The sequence below is a fragment of the Haliotis rufescens genome, unplaced genomic scaffold (genome assembly GCF_023055435.1).
Source record: "Haliotis rufescens isolate VD_foot unplaced genomic scaffold, xgHalRufe1.0.p SCAF_54, whole genome shotgun sequence".
Classification (NCBI taxonomy): domain Eukaryota; kingdom Metazoa; phylum Mollusca; class Gastropoda; order Lepetellida; family Haliotidae; genus Haliotis; species Haliotis rufescens.
Genome location: NW_025964268.1, coordinates 974,412 through 995,593, shown reverse-complemented (window position 1 = coordinate 995,593; position 21,182 = coordinate 974,412). Strand labels below are relative to the sequence as shown.

Sequence of the window (21,182 nt, the reverse complement as noted above, 5' to 3'; positions counted from 1 at the left end):
TTCGGGAAGTAAAAATCAGATGAATCTCAGGATGCCTTAACTTGAAAAGAAAGTTCAACTGATGCAACATCCCATAGAGGTCTCCTCAGATCTTCAGGGAGAGATATATCGTATATAATAAGATTGGTAAGGCCACAAACGTGTGGACAAAAGTGGCATCCCGGGTAGAACTTCTCCAGACAGTCTGCAGTGAAGAAACCCCGAAACATGCATATCAAGGCCATTAGTCACTGCCTGCCTTAATTATCCCCCGCCGCGCGAAAGCGCGAAGCGGGGGATATAGTATTCACGACCGTCCGTACGTCCGTCCGTCCGTCCGTACGTCCCACCTGTTTGTTGCCGCGATATCTCAAGAACTAAACACTGGATTGTCTTCATATTTGGAACTATGGTGTATATACAGACTCCGCAGACACCAGTCCGTTTTGGTGACCTTGATCCCATTTTAAAGGTCACAGCAGGCAAATCTGCTTTTGGAGTTGGAAAACGGTGTTGCCGCAATATCTCAAGAACTAAACACTGGATTGTCTTCATATTTGGAACTATGGTGTATATACAGACACCGCAGACACCAGTCGGTTTTGGTGACCTTGACCCCATTGTCAAGGTCACAGCAGGCAAATCTGCTTTTGGAGTTAGAAAACGGTGTTGCCGCGATATCTCAAGAACTAATCGCTGGATTGTCTTCATATTTGGAACTATAGTGTATATACAGACACCGCATACACCTGTCAGATTTGGTGACCTTGACCCCATTTTCAAGGTCACAGCAGGCAAATCTGTTTTTGGAGTTGGAAAACGGTGTTGCCACAATATCTCAAGAACTAATCGCTGGATTGTCTTCATATTTGGTACTATGGTGTACAGGCGGGGGATATTTCGTCACTCTGTGACAAATACTTGTTCTTATATAAAATCAGTTTGTTTTTTGTCTAACATTGCCACATCTTACCACAAGGACAGCATCTGCGGTTAAGTGGAGAAAGCGTCTGCCCAGAGAGCAGAAGGTTGGCGGTTCGATCCTGGACTGCGTCATACAAAAAGATAGTACTTGTTACCCTGCCTGGCGCTTGGCATTAAGGGGATAAAACGACTGGTCGGTTGGAGTCAGTATACTTGAGAGGGGTTTCAAGTGGGCTAGCAGTACAAATTTGGCATTAGCCCAGACTTTTCCAAGCAGACACAGACACATACTTTGTGATGTGCATGTACATTGCTTTATAAGTGCAATAATCTTGATATTGTTCATGATCAGCATTAAACCCCATTTCACCTCACCTCACCTCATCCCAACATTGTGGAACGTTCACAGAAAACATGACAACAAAAGGATTCATATACATCATGTTGCTTTATTATAAATGAGTATATATTATGGTACATGTTCGTCTTTGCCAAGCACACATACAAATACATGCAAGCAAATCGTGCATGAATGTTCGGAGGTGAAAATAGACATTGATGATCTGGACAGAAACATAACTAAAGACTTCAATACAGAATTAAAACATCTCTGTGAAAGACACATTCAAGTAGCAATATTGAACAGGGAATCTTGCAATAAACACCAGCAGAACACATATTTGATCGTCATCCATCAGAGAGTAGATCTGTTGGCTGCTTCAGCAAGATTCCAACAATATCAAGGTAGGGGATATCAGAAAAGGGCTTCATATTCTCTACCAATGTGGGAATCAAACCCAGACCATCGTTGAGATGAGCAAAATGCTTTGTCTCACCTTATATTAAAGTATTAGCTTCTTATTGGTCAAGGAGTGGGCATTTATTTTAGATTAGATTTGGAAAACATCTGTCAACACCGATTTGATGGTACACATGCTCTGCAAATTCTGCAGTTGACATGACAGTTGCCATGTTGTTTTTGATCCGATGTCCATAATTTAACCTAGTTTGGCAAGGGTGGAAACTTGATTTTATAGTCAGTTAACTCCCTTGTCAACGGCCATATGTCTGGAACTTACAGCAGAACTAATGAACCAGCCATCAGATCGTCCTTCAAGTATATACCATCAAGGATGTTATACCAATTTACTGGCCAAAAACACTCCTACTTACGCACATACCATCAGAAATAAACTGATAAATGTCTTTTACTTTGTTACACATAATTCACTGAGAAGAAATCCACACGATGCTTTCGGGATGCTTTTCAAAACGTGAAACAGTAAAAATTCTCAGGCCATGCCTCACAATAACTTTTGAAAGAGTCTTCAAAATTAAGTGTCATGAAAGTTTCTAGGCAGTTGGAGTGAGTGAGTATGTTCGTTTAATGCCGCTTTGAACAGTCTCAGGTATATCATGGTGTGTTGATGTGGGAGGAAAGCCTGAAGTTATTCACATCAGACATTACCACTTTGGTGAAACCCACGAGCACGGGCATGGTGCTGACAAACCTAGGAACATCACCTGGGCAAACCTGGATTTGAACCTGTGATCATAGTGCTTTGGCACGACGCCACTCTGCACGACGCAACTCCGCACGATGAATTGCAGTGCTTTACATGACTGGGCCACCCATAGCCCCTCAAACCAGTTGGAATATCCCACCTAGACTAAATTTAACTAACATTGTGATGTTTTTTAATCCAATCCATGGAGAAGAGGGTGGTACAGAACCAGGATTCGTATGGCCTTGGACAAAACTAAAGTCACGATCATGGTTACAGCAGATATTGACATCACACATATTCAAGACAATCACACTTCTTTCGCCAACAAGAACACTACGTGCCTCAGACATAAACAGACACTTCCCCTGTACATTATGTCACACTTTATTTGGGGGGGTCAATGTCTTCGATCAACCATGGCCATGACAGCCAGTTCACCACATAACGGGTAGTGTTATCGGCTATATATAATTGTTCCCTAAAATACAAATGAGGTCACCTAGCAGGAACTACTTGAAATGTTGTGTGTAACATTCCCTAAAGGATCGGAGAGTTGTTGTTTTCCGATGTGTCAGTGCTTATGAAAACAGCAAAGGCTGCAGATCATTTGACACTACATCATAAATGGGGCGGTTCACTCAGGCTTTATATTCCTACGTGTTTTCTTAAGTTTCACTTCTCACATGTATATTACGCTCCTCCGTAACCAAAGAAAATGTATGTCAACTTTGCAGTGTACTAGTGAGGCATGTTCATATCTACGACAGTAATGAAATGAGACTATGCACAACTCACACAGGTCAATGAAGTGCAACTGGGAACTTTGTGCAAACCCTACCGTTGCCTGGTGTTGAAGCAGCTGGTCACAAAGCCACAACACTGCCATTGTTATCCTGATTATTCCCATGCCATGGCTTGAGTGGTCGGTTAAAAATAGCAACTCTTCCGCAACTTACTCACTGTTTGTTGTCATGGTGATGAAGAAAAGGAAGTGTATATAAACCTGTGAAGTACTGACGATGCCAATGGCAAAAACATAACGCTTAAATGATTCTGCAACTGATTTCCCCCTTGTTTAAGACAAGTACTGAATGAATGCTGGCTAGATAGTTTGAATGTAACGTTTACCTGAACAATATATCAATCTCATTACAATCAGATCTTCAATATGATATCTTTACTCATGACGATCTGCGGACACCTCCATAGCAGGTTACTTCTGTGAACTTTCTAATCAGCTAATCAGCCAATCAGTGCCAAGGCTTCTGAATTCAGGGTATGAATGAGTAAAGTATACAGAGCAACATATCTGAATACTGTGCCTTGAGGCCTGTGAAGATCTGGATAGAGAATAAGACTTCAGCAACCTATGCTTGCCATACCTGGCCATGATGCTTGTCGTAATAGGAGAATAACGTGATAGGGTGTTCAGGCTCGCTGACTTGGTTGATGCATGTCATCGTATCCCAAATGCGTAGATTGATGCTCATGATCTAAATCACTGGATTGTCTGTTCAAGACTCGATTATTTATAGACCACCGTCATATAGCTGGAATATTGCTGAGTGCTGGGTTAAACAAAACAAACAAAATGTAACTTGAAAACAAAATAAACAGTTCTAAATGTTAATAAAAAAACTACACCCAAAATGGTGAACTTTCGAGCGTAATATCTGGTGGCTTTCTTTCTGTAAGTGCCTACCATCTAAGGAATATGTATGTTCTATGTGAGAAGCATGTCTGATTTCTGCACCTCTAACAAGAATATTACTTTTGAGCTCTGTATGTTAAAAAATATAGTCAAGCTATTAAATTGTTGTGAACATATTATGCATCCTTTTGTTTCTGAGCGCCATGGCATCCACACCAAATGTATGTACCATTGTGGGTAATTTTGTGTTGTATGCCAGTTTTCTTTTGCCAAGATCAAAATATCGGAATCAAAGTGGTGAGACAACAATCAGTGTAGAAAGTTGCCATTCATTTGACTCAAGAACCCATGCATCCTTCCTTGAGACGAGGCAGTCAACAATCAATCCTGAGTCTCCTAACGGACCTACTATGGAGGAGAAGTTAGATCTTCATGCAGAGTGGTATCGCATCAGAGTAGGATTTCATTTTAATGAAATTGGGAACAACATCTGAAAAACTTCACAAATAAGTACATATTTATCAAGACTGCAATGCCACACATTCCGGCTTTCATAAGCTATTATTAACCAAAGACAACATTGAACAGTTTGTGTAATCTCACATCAACGACTCACGATCAACTCTCATGATTTATTGACCATTCGCTGCTCAGCTTAAAACTTGGAGTGTTGTTCTGTACATACATTATCAGTCCACATCTCACATCGAGTATCTACACCGTTCTACTTGGTTCTATGTGTAAATGTAAAGCTAAAATCAGTCACAATCCAGTCTCTTTCTTACTTTCAGTAACTATCTATCTATCTATCTACATCACATGGTCGTCTTTCACGCAGTGCCTTTTTCTCCGTCGTGTGAGACTGATCACATGACAAACACCTTGTCGATATCATCTAGCTTGTAGATTTCTCTTGTTCGTGGGCAGACAACCCGGCCATCGTTATTAGAAGCCATTGTCGCAAGAGACTGAAAAAAAGTTGGTATGTTTTGTAAACATAAACAGATATCTTAATCATATGGGTTTGATATGGATGAAAAGAAGAACATTACTCATAAAACCATAAAGTTTCCAGAACAATTATTTTTAAATCTGAAAATGGAGGCTATGCTCCAATCTTTGGTGCCAATTTCCTGTTGAAGTCAAGACAATCTCGTACGTACACAATGTGAAAGGACAAAGCATGGAGGGCACTTTTGCCCACAATTTTGTGAATTGAGGGAAACCATTTAAAATCATTATGAAAGTAGACTTTCTTCATTTCAATAACTGCATGTTTAGGTTTAAATAAACAAGTAAGGCTAAAATGTGTGCAACAGTCTGTATTTAGGGGTTTCAGGTAGTGTTTTAAAATAGTTGATCATGAGCAAGTCTTCGACTAATGGTGATTTTCTTAGGAGATGTAATTAAAACAGCATAAATACATGGTACAGAATTCAAAGACTTGCCCAAACATAGATTTCTCTTTAAGTTAAAAAAATCAGCATTGCAAAACACATGTAAGATTGAAAAAGGCTAGTTGTCAGTCATTACCTCATGTTTTTGATGTCTCTATGTATTTAGGATAATAAAAAAAACACATATCAAATCAAACACAGAAATAAAAAAGGGCCAATTTGCCCAAGCCTAGTGCCCCTCGAATTCCCTAAACATTTGACAAAACAGATGCATACATTCTTCCCAGGGAGCACACAATGCAAATTCTTCTTTAATTATCAATTTAAATTAAGAATCCCTCATTCAAAAACAGAAAGTTGTATCAATATCAATGCAACACATGTTGCTGCATATAAAAGATGTACAAAATTACCAGTAGTCATGGTGATAGTCAGCTGATTTACAAGTAATTGCTGAAATTCTGGATGTATCTTTTCCAGTCAAACACACATCCACACAGCACTCCCTCCTGATTAAACACACAACACTGCCTGAGAGCACAATTCACAGATGAGTTATCTCCCCTTGCCAGACAAGTCCATGTACTCAAGAACCTGCCTGGGCCCGTTCCACAAAGCGATCTTAGCGCTACGACTATCGTTAGCCTATGTTAAAGTATGGGAATTAAGATCGTCTTAGTACTGCGATCGCTTTGTGGAACAGGGCCCAGGACCCTAACGGAGTGGCACCTTTTCACATTAAAAAACATGTTGCTCCTGAAACAGTATTCACTATATTAAGCACCCCGGTCTAATAAGCACACTAAACCAAATTTTAGACCAAACTGTGTATAATCTTCAAAATTGCCTGTAAATATTTCCTTGCGTATATATTAACATGGTTATTTTTACAAGAACACCAGAGCTGTGTAGAAGTGACAACATATCTTACAAGCATATATTGTGAAAGTGAAAACATTTAATATTGAAAGCATAAAATTGATACTGGACATCAGAATTAAACTTGAGTCAAACTTAAACTACCACTTAAGTTTTTAACAGCCTAGGATGCTTTGTACAGTGAATACGGTATGTCAAGAGCAGCTCATAGCCAAAGGTAGAAATCTACTCACATTGTATCCATAAACATGGCCATTGGGGAGCATCATCGGAGGGTTATTCTCGTTGAGGGAACCACCCGTAATTGTGCAGATAAGTTTGGAGTTGGCACAGTGGGCATACGGCAGAGGTCTAGCGAGCTCGTTCAGGTGTTTGGAACACACGGGACAGTTGGGGTTCTTGTTGTCAGATGTAGACTTGTAACAGTGACTGTGACAGTTAAGGATATCACTGGGAAGCACTTGTATTGTGGAACTGACATATTGACATACAGTAAACTACGGTTATAATGAACTCAAAAGGATCACTACATTTAGTTCGTAATATCCGTACATTGTAGTTTGTTATAAGCATATATACAGCATATATACACAAATTACCGGGACCAAAAAATTAGCTTGTTATATCCGTCAGTTCGTTCGTTATAAACATAGTTTACTGTATTTGACAAAAAACTGAATCCACCATAGTCCAGTGATGTGAGTGAGTGAGTGAGTGAGTGAGTGATATGAGTGATATGAGTGAGTGAGTGAGTGAGTGATATGAGTGATATGAGTGAGTGAGTGAGTGAGTGAGTGAGTGAGTGAGTGACATTGTCGGGAATCGAATCAGGGTCTTAGGCATGAGGGTGAACTAGGCTACCCCACCGCCCGAAACCAATATTAATGCACTTCAGGGGACCTGCAAAGTAAGTTCATTACACTAATCTGTGTCAAAAGGTTTTGAGTCTACTTGTCCATACTTGGCTATCAGCATGGTTTTCAGGAGATTCAGTGTTATTAATTGACAATTTCTATCAGAGCTTACATGACCAAACAGAAGTTTACTAGACTCCAGCTTCAGGCAAGTGGCTGAAGATGCAAACTGTTAATCCCAAGTTGGTGCTTCTCCCCCTGTGGCATGCAAAAGTAAAACTTCGGGGGAAATGTTTTGCAATAGTGGACTCTTTGCTGTATCCAATTTCATCCCATCTTGTATTTTAATAAAGACAGTGCCCAAGCCTAAGACACTTGTAACTGTCATGGAGTCAAACCTGGTGTCAATGAGTCAAACAAGTCATGTATTCATACCTACTATCATGGAATCAAACATATCAAGGCTGCTTATCAAGCCAAAGTGAGTGAGTGAATGAGTTTGGTGTAACACTGCCTTGAATATGGCCTCAAAGTTTAATTTTTACATAAGGAGCCATTGGCTCCTAACCATTGTTTTCACGGAGCCAATGTGAAATTCAAGAAGCTAGGTGAGAAATTATGGAGGAAAACTTCCAAGATAATAGTCGGTTAAGGCAAACCTAATCTGCCTAGTTGGAGCTATACTGATTTCTCTGTTCGGTGTAACAATCTTTGTTGTTAGTAACGTTTTTGAAAATACTTGACAAGATTATCGATTAATTTTTACCATACAATTCCCAAGCTGATCATTAGATATCATAAAATGAAATTTTAGTTCAGTTGATCAATAGTTATTTAAATTGTATTTTTGCATTATGCAGTAGTAATATCAGGTCACGGCTTGATTTTTTCATAAGCCAAGTGTCGACAGCTAAAATAATATTGATTGCAAGCTGAAAATATATATTGCCATGGTGACCAAATTAGTTGCAATGTTGAGGCCTGTTGAACAGTAATTAACTTATATCACAATGTGTCCGCTTGATGTGGGAGGACAGGCCAATGCAGGTTTTAGACATTTACCACTTTGGCGAAGCTGACAAATATAGAAACATGATCAGGGACAGTCTGGGATTCGAATCCAAGGTCATAGTTCTGGACACTATGAAGCAATGAATTTCTACAGATGGCTTCCTACCTAAATAAGATGAACTTAATTTAATCATTATTCCACGTGCACTGGTATGGTGCTGACAAACGTGGAAACATAATTAGTGTGAATCTTGGACTCAAACCCATGATCACAGGTTCCTGGCCCGCCATACAGGTGCACCTCAGTGTCACAGGTTCCTGGCCCGCCATACGGGTGCACCTCAGTGTCACAGGTTCCTGGCCCCCCATACAGGTGCACCTCAGTGTCACAGGTTTCTGGCCCGCCATACAGGTGCACCTCAGTGTCACAGGTTCCTGGCCCGCCATACAGGTGCACCTCAGTGTCACAGGTTCCTGGCCCGCCATACGGGTGCACCTCAGTGTCACAGGTTTCTGGCCCGCCTACAGGTGCACCTCAGTGTCACAGGTTCCTGGCCCGCCATACAGGTGCACCTCAGTGTCACAGGTTTCTGGCCCGCCATACGGGTGCACCTCAGTGTCACAGGTTCCTGGCCCGCCATACAGGTGCACCTCAGTGTCACAGGTTCCTGGCCCGCCATACGGGTGCACCTCAGTGTCACAGGTTCCTGGCCCGCCATACGGGTGCACCTCAGTGTCACAGGTTCCTGGCCCGCCATACGGGTGCACCTCAGTGTCACAGGTTCCTGGCCCGCCATACGGGTGCACCTCAGTGTCACAGGTTCCTGGCCCGCCATACAGGTGCACCTCAGTGTCACAGGTTCCTGGCCCGCCATACGGGTGCACCTCAGTGTCACAGGTTCCTGGCCCGCCATACGGGTGCACCTCAGTGTCACAGGTTCCTGGCCCGCCATACGGGTGCACCTCAGTGTCACAGGTTCCTGGCCCGCCATACGGGTGCACCTCAGTGTCACAGGTTCCTGGCCCGCCATACAGGTGCACCTCAGTGTCACAGGTTTCTGGCCCGCCATACGGGTGCACCTCAGTGTCACAGGTTCCTGGCCCCCCATATAGGTGCACCTCAGTGTCACAGGTTCCTGGCCCGCCATACGGGTGCACCTCAGTGTCACAGGTTCCTGGCCCGCCATACGGGTGCACCTCAGTGTCACAGGTTCCTGGCCCGCCATACGGGTGCACCTCAGTGTCACAGGTTCCTGGCCCGCCATACCGGTGCACCTCAGTGTCACAGGTTCCTGGCCCGCCATATAGCTGCACCTCAGTGTCACAGGTTCCTGGCCCGCCATACGGGCACACCTCAGTGTCACAGGTTCCTGGCCCGCCATACGAGTGCACCTCAGTGTCACAGGTTCCTGGCCCGCCATACGGGCACACCTCAGTGTCACAGGTTCCTGGCCCGCCATACGGGTGCACCTCATTGTTACAGGTTTCTGGCCCGCCATATAGGTGCACCTCAGTGTCACAGGTTCCTGGCCCGCCATATAGGTGCACCTCAGTGTCACAGGTTCCTGGCCCGCCATACAGGTGCACCTCAGTGTCACAGGTTTCTGGCCCGCCATATAGGTGCACCTCAGTGTCACAGGTTCCTGGCCCGCCATACGGGCACACCTCAGTGTCACAGGTTTCTGGCTCCCCATACAGGCGCACCTCAGTGTCACAGGTTTCTGGCCCGCCATACGGGTGCACCTCAGTGTCACAGGTTTCTGGCTCCCCATACAGGCGCACCTCAGTGTCACAGGTTCCTGGCCCGCCATACGGGTGCACCTCAGTGTCACAGGTTCCTGGCTCCCCATACAGGCGCACCTCAGTGTCACAGGTTCCTGGCCCGCCATACGGGCACACCTCAGTGTCACAGGTTTCTGGCCCGCCATACGGGTGCACCTCAGTGGCATAGGTTTCTGGCTCACCATATGGGTGCACCTCAGTGTCACAGGTAATGTCCACAGTATTCACACCAATGTGAGGTGGGTCAGTAAAGGATACGGTGTTTTGAGTGAAGACAGTCCGGCCTGGATGGCGGCGGTGAAGACAGACGTACAGTTGAGCTGGTGCAACTTGAAGTTTTCCTCCCGGAACTGCTGGACAAGCTCCTGCCACCGGCTCACATCAAGCAGCTCCTGCAACACCACAGCATACACTCACTCACTCACTGACTAGTCCTGCAACACCACAGCAGACACTCACTCACTCACTGACTAGTCCTGCAACACCACAGCATACACTCACTCACTCACTGACTAGTCCTGCAACACCACAGTATACACTCACTCACTCACTGACTAGTCCTGCAACACCACGGCATACACTCACTCACTCACTGACTAGTCCTGCAACACCACAGCATACACTCATTCACTCACTGACTAGTCCTGCAATACCACAGCATACAATCACTCACTCACTGACTAGTCCTGAAACACTACAGCATACACTCACTCACTCACTGACTAGTCCTGCAACACCACAGCATACACTCACTCACTCACTGACTAGTCCTGCAACACCACAGCATACAATCACTCACTCACTGACTAGTCCTGCAACACCACAGCATACAATCACTCACTCACTGACTAGTCCTGAAACACTACAGCAGACACTCACGAACTAGTTCTGAAACACCACAGCATAGACAAGCATACGAAAAGCATGGGTCCATGAATTTCAGACATTCTTACAGATAACTGTTTCTACTAGACAGATCAACAAAATATTCCATCATTCCCCCAGGTGCCATACCTTATAAGGAGCTATCTGTGTATCACTGGGGAATGCCAGGAGTGCCATGACCTTCTGCACCGCTGGGATCTGGTCGTCCTCGACACCACTCAGGTATTTCCTGGCATGTCTGCACATACGGAACATTTAACATGTCAGGATGGAGATTCAACAAGTTACTTCATTCCTATTGATTTGGGCAAATCAAACCTCCACAGACGAAATCTGGTTGCTACCCTTGCAGGCAGCATGTCACCTGCCTACCAGCAACTATTTTGTTCTGTGGCAACAACTTCACCCAATCTGTTGGAACTTGTCCATGCCAATGGCTCCTAGAAATAACCCTATGTTAATGTTAAACGTTCAACCACTAAGGGTCCCTACATTCAAAGACCGCCTCTGTGGTCTACTGGTAGAGCGTCCGCCCAGAGCGTTGAAGGTCCAGGGTTCTCTCCACGGCCGCGTCATACCAAGAAGACGTTAAAAGATGGTACTTACTGTTACCCTGTCTGATGCTCGGCATTTAAGGGGCTAAAACAAGGACTTGTCGGCTCGGAGTCAGTATACTGTGTCTGAGTGGGGTATTCATGTTAAACTGTGGCATGGTACGTGCATGCATGTCGCTATATAGGTGCAATAATCTTGGAAGCCACGTTAAACCCCATTTCACCTCACCTCACCTTACATTCAAATACTATTCAGCGTTAGAAATTGGCACTAGTCCTGTAGTCCTTGCTAAACTGCCCAGTGGTTAAGGTATCCTAAGGACGAGAAGAAATTTGCCCTTTTTAAGGGTTTTGCTATATATTATCATTATAAGGACTAGTGGGCTAAAACAGTTACCATATTCGATGTAATAAGCGCCCAAGGCTCTCTCAAAATTAAAAATAGGGGTCTGTTATTAGATTATTATTTGGGTGAAAAAAAAACAGTTAAAAGATAAATAACGTGGTTTATGCTGAGATCCTGAAATGTTTTCCAGAGTTTAATTGCCCATAATTATGGATGCATATAACACATGAGTGCGGATTATACGTGAATAAGTAAGTCTTTTGTACATTGATCAATCGGAAGGGGTGCTAATTGGGATTGTTCACTAGCTAATATATTAGCAAATATCGCCGTGGGCACCTATTAGAGCGGGGCGCTTACTACGTCAAATACGGTAGTTTCTATTGTTGCTATTGCAGCAAACTCCCAGGACCACTGTGGTGCTTCTAATTCCTAACATCGCTGATTTTACCACAGGAACATCAACCTTAGATTTTGGGGAAGCAAGTTTGTGATTCACATGTGTATTCATCGTGGTTGTATGTGTATGATTTGTTTGTTTGCTGTTTAACGCCGAACACAGCAATATTCCAGCTATATGACGGCGGTCTGTAAATAATCAAGTCTGGACCAGACAATCCAGTGATAGATATCCAGGCATCGATGTAAGTGTATGAAGGCATAACTGTGACAGAAGGGAGGTAACAATGTTAGCATTGATATGGTTAACTATGACAGACTGGCGGTAACAGTGTTAGCTTTAAGGTTAACTGTGGAAGAAGGGTGTATAGTATCAGCATTGAGATGTTGACTATGACTAAGGGAGGTAACAGCGTTAGCATTGAGATGGTTAACAATGACAGATTGGGGGAAACAGTGTTAGCACTGATATGGTTAGCTGTGAAAGAAGGGACAAAACTGTTATCATTGAAATGGATAACTATGACAGAAGGGAGGAAACAGTGTGAAAACTGATCTTCACGGGTCGAGAAGGTACTTAACCATCTCATTGCTAACACTGTAACGTCCCTTCTGTCAGAGATGGTTAACTATGACAGAAGGGCAGTTACATTATTAGCACTGACATGGTTAACAATGACAGAAGGGCAGTTACATTATTAGCACTGACATGGTTAACTATGACAGAAGGGCAGTTACATTATTAGCACTGACATGGTTAACTATGACAGAAGGGCAGTTACAGTGTTAGCACTGACATGGTTAACTATGACAGAAGGGCAGTTACATTATTAGCACTGACATGGTTAACTATGACAGAAGGGCAGTTACATTATTAGCACTGACATGGTTAACTATGACAGAAGGACAGTTACAGTGTTAGCACTGACATGGTTAACTATGACAGAAGGGCAGTTACATTATTAGCACTGACATGGTTAACTATGACAGAAGGGCAGTTACAGTGTTAGCACTGACATGGTTAAGCATGCTAGAAGGGAGGTAACAGTGTTCATTAAGTATGTATGTTTAGGGTAAACCACATGTAACAAAGTTCAATAGCCATATTCAACCACATTGATGCTTAAAAAAACTTTGTCACAAATGTTTAGCCTCAGTAATGACGCTACTTCCACCACCATCGTGCAGCCATAGCAATGAATGACATATGAACCATGGTAACATACATCCGCCTACTAGAAGTGTTGACATCTCATCATATCACATGACCGCATCCACTGAGCTGCAGCAGCATGAAGTACAACACAGGAAGTGTTTCTCAGACTCAATCTCGGAATCAGCCGGAGTGAGTGAGTGAGATGGGTTTTATGCTGCTTTTGGGATGATTCGGTTAATATCAGACCGAGGGCATACCTATCTTTATTTGCTATTTATGGATCTGCCGACTCTGCTAATAATTAAACCCTTTATGATCATGGTGTTTGACTTACTTGACAGCCTCCAGTCTCTTATCACTGCGAACCAACTCAATAAACTCCTGTCTGCGAACTTTGAACTCTAGGGTACTCTGAAACCAAGTGACAAGTGATGAAGATGCTGCTGCTGCCATGTGGTCTTGGTTTTCTTTCTTTCATGTGACAAATATGAGAAAGGAATTGCTGATGCGGGGATTTATCCGAGAGTCTAAAATAAGTGCCCCTTGCTGGCAATTGGGAAAAAATTGTTACTTTGTTCAAATTTAGTTCTTAGTTTCTTAAATTCAGAGGTATTTTAACTTTCAAGTCTTTGAATGGCATTTAGCACCAATTACATAATATAATATAATACATACATAATATGTAATTGTTTTCTTCCCTTCCAATTCGTGGCGGGGGATAATAATAAGCCATGCTAATATATTGTTGCGGATATGTTACACATCCTGTTATCTCAATAGGGTGAACTATCAAGGGTATATTAATGCTCGGTGGCAGTTTTCTGAGTTTGGACACTCAATTTTTACTCAAGGTCCACCTGACCTGTTCCAGAGACATCCTCAGGGAAAACTCTGACTGCCCAAGTTAAAGGAAGGATACGTGGGTTAACCAATCAGGTGTTGGACATTTCCACTTGTGCAAATGAAAACCCACATAGAACACAAATATGCCTTCGATGGTACTCTTTTTTAGGTGTAGATGCCATGGCTCTCAGAAATGACAGGATGTAGGAAATATCCACAGTATAATGCTAATGGTACTTTCTACTTGTCATTTTAATTTGTTTTTGAGAGACAGAAATCATTTGTGATGGTTTGAATGCTTCACTCATATTAAGCGTTTAGAAGCCTTGACATTCATTGGCCGATTAGAAAGTTACTCTGACACAACCTCTTGTGGAAGTGTCCCCAGATCTTGACGTAGAGGTATTACATTCGAGTAAAAGATCTGATTTCAATGAGGTTTTGTTGGTCCTGATACCCAAATTTCAAAGTAAGCTACAAAGGTGGTAACGAAATGAAGTATTTTAGAAAAGTGATGTCTGATCCACTCAACAAACCCACACATCCTTCATTATGATTGGGTGGATTAAAGTTCACATGAGATCTTAATACAGAGCTCTTGTTTCAAAGTAGGATATTAAGATATACAAGTAAACGAGATCTGGTGGTGTTTGTACAATCATCCCAATCTACGTCACTTTCTAACATAAACTATGATGCATACAAATTATGAAAAAATAACCTTCATCTTTCGTAGTTTGGACTTGTTGTCGTAGCACCAAGCTAGACAGGGCCCAGTCTCGTGTCTCATCAGCGATTCCTCAACTTCCTTTGAGGTCAGGAACAGTTCTATGTTTGTCAAGTCCTGCAAAGATACATGTGACTTTCATGAAAGCTCAAGCACATTTACAGAAATAGAGCACCAGTATGACTGTGGTAATATTTTTCTCCAACATATGGGAAATCCAATTTATGCTTAGGTCAGAGAACTTGGAATTTTAGTGTTTACAATGTCACAATGCGGAAGTGAAGGTACAAAATCTAAAGAAATCAGGGTTAAAAAGATATTTCTTTTGGTAAAATTTGGTTTTGTCCAGTTATCTCAGCCAAAAATTGCTGATACATAAGAGAAAAGTTCAGGACAAGAGCACTCAAAGATTTTGTTGCAGACTGCTAAATATTATAACCAAAAAAATCAGCTGAACTAGGAGCCAGATTAACATATCTGTGAACATGAACTTTGACAAAGCAACAAATCAAAATGTACCTCTATCTCCGAATGCCGCGCCAACTTCAGAGCTGTGTTATAGTACCCTGCCCGCAGGAAGAACTCCACCAACATGCGATCCAGGCGCTTCTTCTGCCATAGCGGACGCGCCTCCTCGGGGAGATTCTCGGCCTCTTTCAGGTGCTCCACACGGCGCTTGATGACCCTCGCAGCTTCCAACTCATCCTGGATACTTTCATCAGCCTAAGATCATACATCATTTGCAGTGAGTGAGTGAGTGAGTGAGTGAGTGAGTGAGTGAGTGAGCGAGTGAGCGAGTGAGCTTTTTCAATGGATGAGTGAGTGACTTGAATTTAATACTACTTTGAACAATATTTCAGTTATATCTTGTCATGAAACGCCCGAGCACAGATGCAGTGCTGAAAAACAAAGAATTCTAATCAGGATGAACCAGGGATTCTAATCCATGACTAGGTTGTGAGCAGACGCATATTGTTTTCTTGGAACCAAACACTCAAAGACACTTGAGGAAGCCACAGCATTGATCATGAGACATTTGCAACGTGCTGAACATTTATGTGTCATAGGCATGTTGCAGGCACACATTAGAATATTGTTGCCCTAACACTTCATGTTTAACAATCTGTCATCAGAAGATTGGGGGCCTGATACCAACAAACAAATAATGTTGATGATCATCAGCATCGCTCAGGACACCCAAGGACAAATAAGAAATCGAGTTTCGAGACATCCTGAGGAGCATTTCATGGATGCTAACATCTTACAGCATGACAGTTTTGGAGGTGGGTCCATAATGGCATGGAGTGGTATCACAGACTGGCCAAACTGCGCTAAATATTGTCCATGGCAACTGTCAGGACATCATTGCACCACTCTTGGTGCCATTTGCACAAACTGTTAGGCAATGTTTCATCTTTCAGGATGTTAAGCATGTTCTCATCATGCCAGGATTGTGACTGAATTATTCCAAGAGCAAAACATCCATGTTGTGCCAGGGCCAGCACTCATTCCTGACCTTTCTTCCATAAAACACTTACTGGATGTCATTGTACGTCAACGTCAAAAGCTACCCATCACTCTCAATGAACTCGGTATTGCTCTCACTGATGAGTGGAACACATGAGTTAAGCTGACATTGGTCGACTCGACAGAAGGATGCCTCAAAGAATGCGTGCATGTCTGGCCAGCAGAGGTGGTTTTAACCACAGGGATGTATCTAGATCGCCTCAAACACTGATATTCAGCACCAAGTCGGCAGCAAATCTCAGTAAAACTTCCCAAATTGGAATGAAGAAATTCACAATTCATGTTAATATAGTTATAACTAATGTATGGCATTGTTGAGGTAACTTGTATATCACTGACAACAGGGCCAATAAAGTGGAAGAGGAATTAATGCTTAGCTTTACATTACCACACTGAATGCAATGTTAAAATAGCTCAGAATTAAGGACAATAAAAACTTTCAAAAATCCCAATTTTGAACAGAATAATGATTTTTCCCAATTTGCCTTCCATGGGCACTTAGTTTAGAATCCTGGATCAATCCCTGATCCGATACAAGTGACGTTGGCTGCAACATGCAATTTGGAATTTGACCCCGCCCTCCATAATGATCTTGTGTGCCACCATCTCATCACACATTAGAACTCATTAGATCTGATCGCCTACCCCCTAGCAAATATGAATAATCATATCATTTCCATTTGCCAATACCATATCCCACTATCCTCTACTTTATTAGCATAGTATATTATGTCATTAGGTATTGACAGTCATGATAAGAACCTATTGACTATCATGCCTTATTTGGGACAATGATGAATGAAAGCTGTTTTATGTTGCAGTGTGCATTATCAAGGTTCATACAGATGTGGAATACTTAATTCAAGGCCTTTTCAATGGTTTCACCTGTCATTTTCAAGGCTTTTTTTAGTTGGCTTATTTGCCTTAGTCTGTCAATATTTGTCTTAAATCCAGAATACTATATACAGTATCAGTCCCAAGACTTAAGAAGCAGTATGAACATCACAAATTTTCCAAAAAAGATTTATTTTCACAACCAAAAAATAAAATAAATTAACTCATAAATTTTAATACCAGTACTTTCATAAACAAGCAGAGCTCCAGATAAGCTTTTGGTGTTGTGGGTATTTTACCCATGCATTTTAAAATCATTGGGTAACAGTAATTCTATCTGCGTATTCAAATTTCTGTTACCCACTAGTTTTTACAGATGTGGGTATTTAAGTTAAATATTTAAAAACACTATTCATCTAGTCCCTGCAAACTGGTGTCGTGTGGGTTCGAGAGCTTTATAGGACTCAAAAATACCACGATACTTCCACAAGAAAGTGTGATGGCAAATGATCATGATGTGACTGTCATCGTGGAGTTTGGCAAGGTTGACGGAATGCCCGTTTATAATAATACACAGGGTTACTTCACAATATTTTGATGATACGCACAAATTATATTTTTGTAGCATATCTGTAATGTTCATTGCGTATTTGATACCCTTGGATTATATTTTACTGCGTATTTCTGCATTTCTGATGCGTATTTCACGCAGATACGCAGCTTATCTGAAGCTCTGACAAGTATGTGTCATTTTATAGAATTCAAGGCTTTTCAAGTTAATTTGGTGATTTTTAAGGATTTTCAGGCTTGACACTAATCATCAAGGCTTTTTAAAAAGGGCTTAAAACTCAAGGCCTTATCAAGCCTGTTCGAACCTTGAATAATCAAGGTGTATCATTGTAGCATGTAAGTAACAAAGTAAGGCCAGGTCAACCAGTTATTGAATGCATGAGCAATAATCCACACTGTAGGGGCATCATAATGACACACAATCAGCTGAGTCCCACATTGCAACTGCCTGATCCTCAATATTCAACTCGAACAACAAGCATGGTGATGTGGATCAGTACTTTCCTGGAATCAACACAGATGAAGTGAAAATGGGTAGTTATATGGACCACTGTTTGTTTATTTGTTTGTTCTTATACTGACTCAGAAATATTCCAGACATATGACATTGGCCTGCAAATAATCAAGTGTGGACCAGTATGATGACACGCAATCAACCATGTCACCGAGTTTGACCACCCGATTCATTTAGTCACCTCTTACAACCAGCATTGGTTGCTGGGGACCAATTCTAACCAGGAATCCCCACAGGGGACCACTGACTAATAATAGAGGAATGACGACGATGGGCACAGTGACTGAGTATGGTTTTACGATGATTTTTGCAATATTCTGGAAATATCACGGCGGGGGACACCAGAAATGGGAAAATATGAGAAATATCAAACCCGAGCCAAGCAAACGCTTTAATCACTAGATTCCCCGGATGTGGTTTTCTAATCTACATAATCTGCTACTGTTATATACGAGGACATATCTATGATTCTAAACTAAGTGCCCTTGCAGACAAAAGGGAAAAAAATATAATTATTCTGTTTAAAATCAGGATTTTCTACTGTTATTTTCTTAAATTTAGATGTTTTTTAACTTTATACTCTCAAATTGCACCTTCCTCAATTTTGTCCATTTTCCAAATGTCACATCACACAACTTGCTCACTTGACTCAGTTTTTGTGTACATACATTTATGACATTGTGTAATGTCCACAACAAACCATTTCACTCTTTCGTAATTTCTTCAATGTAAGGCTTAGAACTTATCAATCAACCCTCAAACTTTGGAACCAAAATAAAACCTTTTTTTTTCACCGAAGATTTATGGTAACAGATTGACCACAAGATTCATTCAGATCAAATAAATATAAATAACCTGTCAGTATTTTTACCAGGCTTTCCATCACCAGAACAAATTATTGCTTTGTACAAAAATATTCCCTAACTGACAAAAAACTTACCTTCCTCTTGAGAAATGTTAGTTTTTCCACCATGTTGTCAAGGACTCTTGAGACATCACCCACTGAGACACTACTTTCCTGCAGACATTTCTCAAGTTCGTTGCCCGCACCTTGTATGTGAGAGACCTCACGGTCAATATTTTTTTGTGCTGTGCGAAACTTTTTGTTCAGTACTTCATATGGAACCTGTATAACATGAATACATGAAAAGGTCATAAAATCATTTAATCTTAATAGAAAAGTAAACAAAATATCACTGCCATGGTAAACCTATCTTAAACTGGTCAACAAAAACAACACCATATGCAGGAAACTGTGCAGTATGGCACAAGTGGGGAGTTTACCTTAATGACCTACAATACTTACTTCCGTGCTGTTAATATTGCCACCTTAGATTTCATTTGCATATACAGCCATAATTTGCTCTTAGTTTGCATAAAAATAAAGGTATCTGCAATGCACATTTTTTTAGCCCCTTAACAATTTGTGACCACGCGCTTTATAACGTAATCAAGGTAGAAACTTCAAAGGCCACTGAAGACATCAAAGTGTTCGCCACTTGCCACTGAATTATGTTGCAAATTATGCTACACAAGGAAAGATATTAAAAAAATAATGAAAAGATACATCAAACCTTTTTTACATACGTACATTTTAATCAAACTTGATCGGATGATAATTTTGCATTGGAACAATTGTATGTACCAGTTATGTATCGGCTTATGTTTGAAAAGTTCCTGTAATGTTATGTGACTGCCCATGTGCATCTATTTTAAACTGGACTCTAATGGAGGGGTTCGAAATCATGTAACAGTAAGAAGATGGTGCCTGATTGACTCATCACAGAACCGAGATATAAGACAGATGAAGACAGATGTAAGAAGTTTATCTTAAATACATTTGTGATAATTTTAGAGATGTAAGTGATTCAGTTAATTTGAAACTGATAATAAGTTTGACAATACCTTTCTCTGAAACAAAAATAAAACATAAGCCACTAACCTGGTTGGCAATTTTTAAGTAAATATACAATGCTGGCCCAATATCAGCATGCAGACTTTCAACTAACATTGTCCCAAATTGATATCAGTCTGTTTGCTAGGATGTGTTGGAGGTTGTTATTCCAGCAGAGTTCCCATGTTGTTTTAGCCAATCTCAACAAATTACTTTGATAAAGGGGAAAGGGGAGGACCACAACACATGACAAAAGGATACTTGATTACTGTTGGGTTCAGCTAATATTTATGAATGTGCTTGTGAACGAATCTGTGTGAGGTTTTCTAGATTATAGTACTCTTCCTAGCTTCCCTGAAATATGTAATGGCTATATTTTGTGAAGTTGTCTTTGACCATTTTGTCTCTGAGTGAGAGATTCCCCCTTGATTATGACTTGATCGAAGGCATATAAACTGGTTTGAAAATAAGTGTCATTGAAAAAATGAAAACGTAAAAAACGTGAAAGAATGTCTATGGTCGATATCAAATGTTTCCAAATGATTTTGGATTTGTGGAACGTTTGAAAGTTGTCAAATGATGACCTTCACCCATCCCCGTTAAACGTTGAATTACATCTGAGGTTGACACTGTCGATGTGTCGTGAGGGTCTGGCTTCGGTTTTAGTTGGGTCACGTCACATCAGTAATGAGTCGAGACAATAATTTTCCTCTTAATATCCAGAAATAACAGTGTAAACGTTAGTATGTTTCAAAACAAAAAGAAGCAATTATTTTGTAATCTGATTTGTGGTGAATTAAAACAAACTATTGCAGATATCGTCTGAAAACAATCGCACCTTCAATGTTGGATGTTCCAAAGACTTCACGTCCGCCATGATTGTTTGACCCGGAAATGCATGAAACAAATGTATTTGGGCTTCTTTTTTTTTAAAGTAAAACGTTTATG

General features: G+C 41.3%; 1 protein-coding gene across 1 annotated transcript; it reads right to left on the bottom strand.

The window, feature by feature from the left end:
• Positions 1 to 1,330: 1,330 nt before the first annotated feature.
• On the bottom strand, positions 1,331 to 21,151 carry LOC124138474 (E3 ubiquitin-protein transferase MAEA-like). Its single transcript, XM_046505120.2, has 9 exons — positions 21,073 to 21,151; positions 19,281 to 19,466; positions 15,415 to 15,618; positions 14,890 to 15,012; positions 13,660 to 13,736; positions 11,000 to 11,108; positions 10,244 to 10,377; positions 6,572 to 6,767; positions 1,331 to 5,030 (listed from the first exon to the last, which is right to left on the bottom strand). The coding sequence occupies exons 1-9, from the start codon at positions 21,109 to 21,111 to the stop codon at positions 4,929 to 4,931; spliced, it is 1,170 nt and encodes a 389-aa protein (XP_046361076.1). The 5' UTR covers positions 21,112 to 21,151; the 3' UTR covers positions 1,331 to 4,928.
• Positions 21,152 to 21,182: the final 31 nt, after the last annotated feature.

Excerpts from the sequence above, each read along its gene's own strand:
- LOC124138474 (XM_046505120.2), bottom strand. The coding sequence starts at position 21,111 with ATGGCGGACGTGAAGTCTTTGGAACATCCAACATTGAAG. Across the intron at positions 15,619-19,280 it reads TAACATTTCTCAAGAGGAAG|GCTGATGAAAGTATCCAGGA; the intron begins GTAAGTTTTTTG and ends GTATGATCTTAG. Across the intron at positions 11,109-13,659 it reads AAGAGACTGGAGGCTGTCAA|ACATGCCAGGAAATACCTGA; the intron begins GTAAGTCAAACA and ends CCGTATGTGCAG.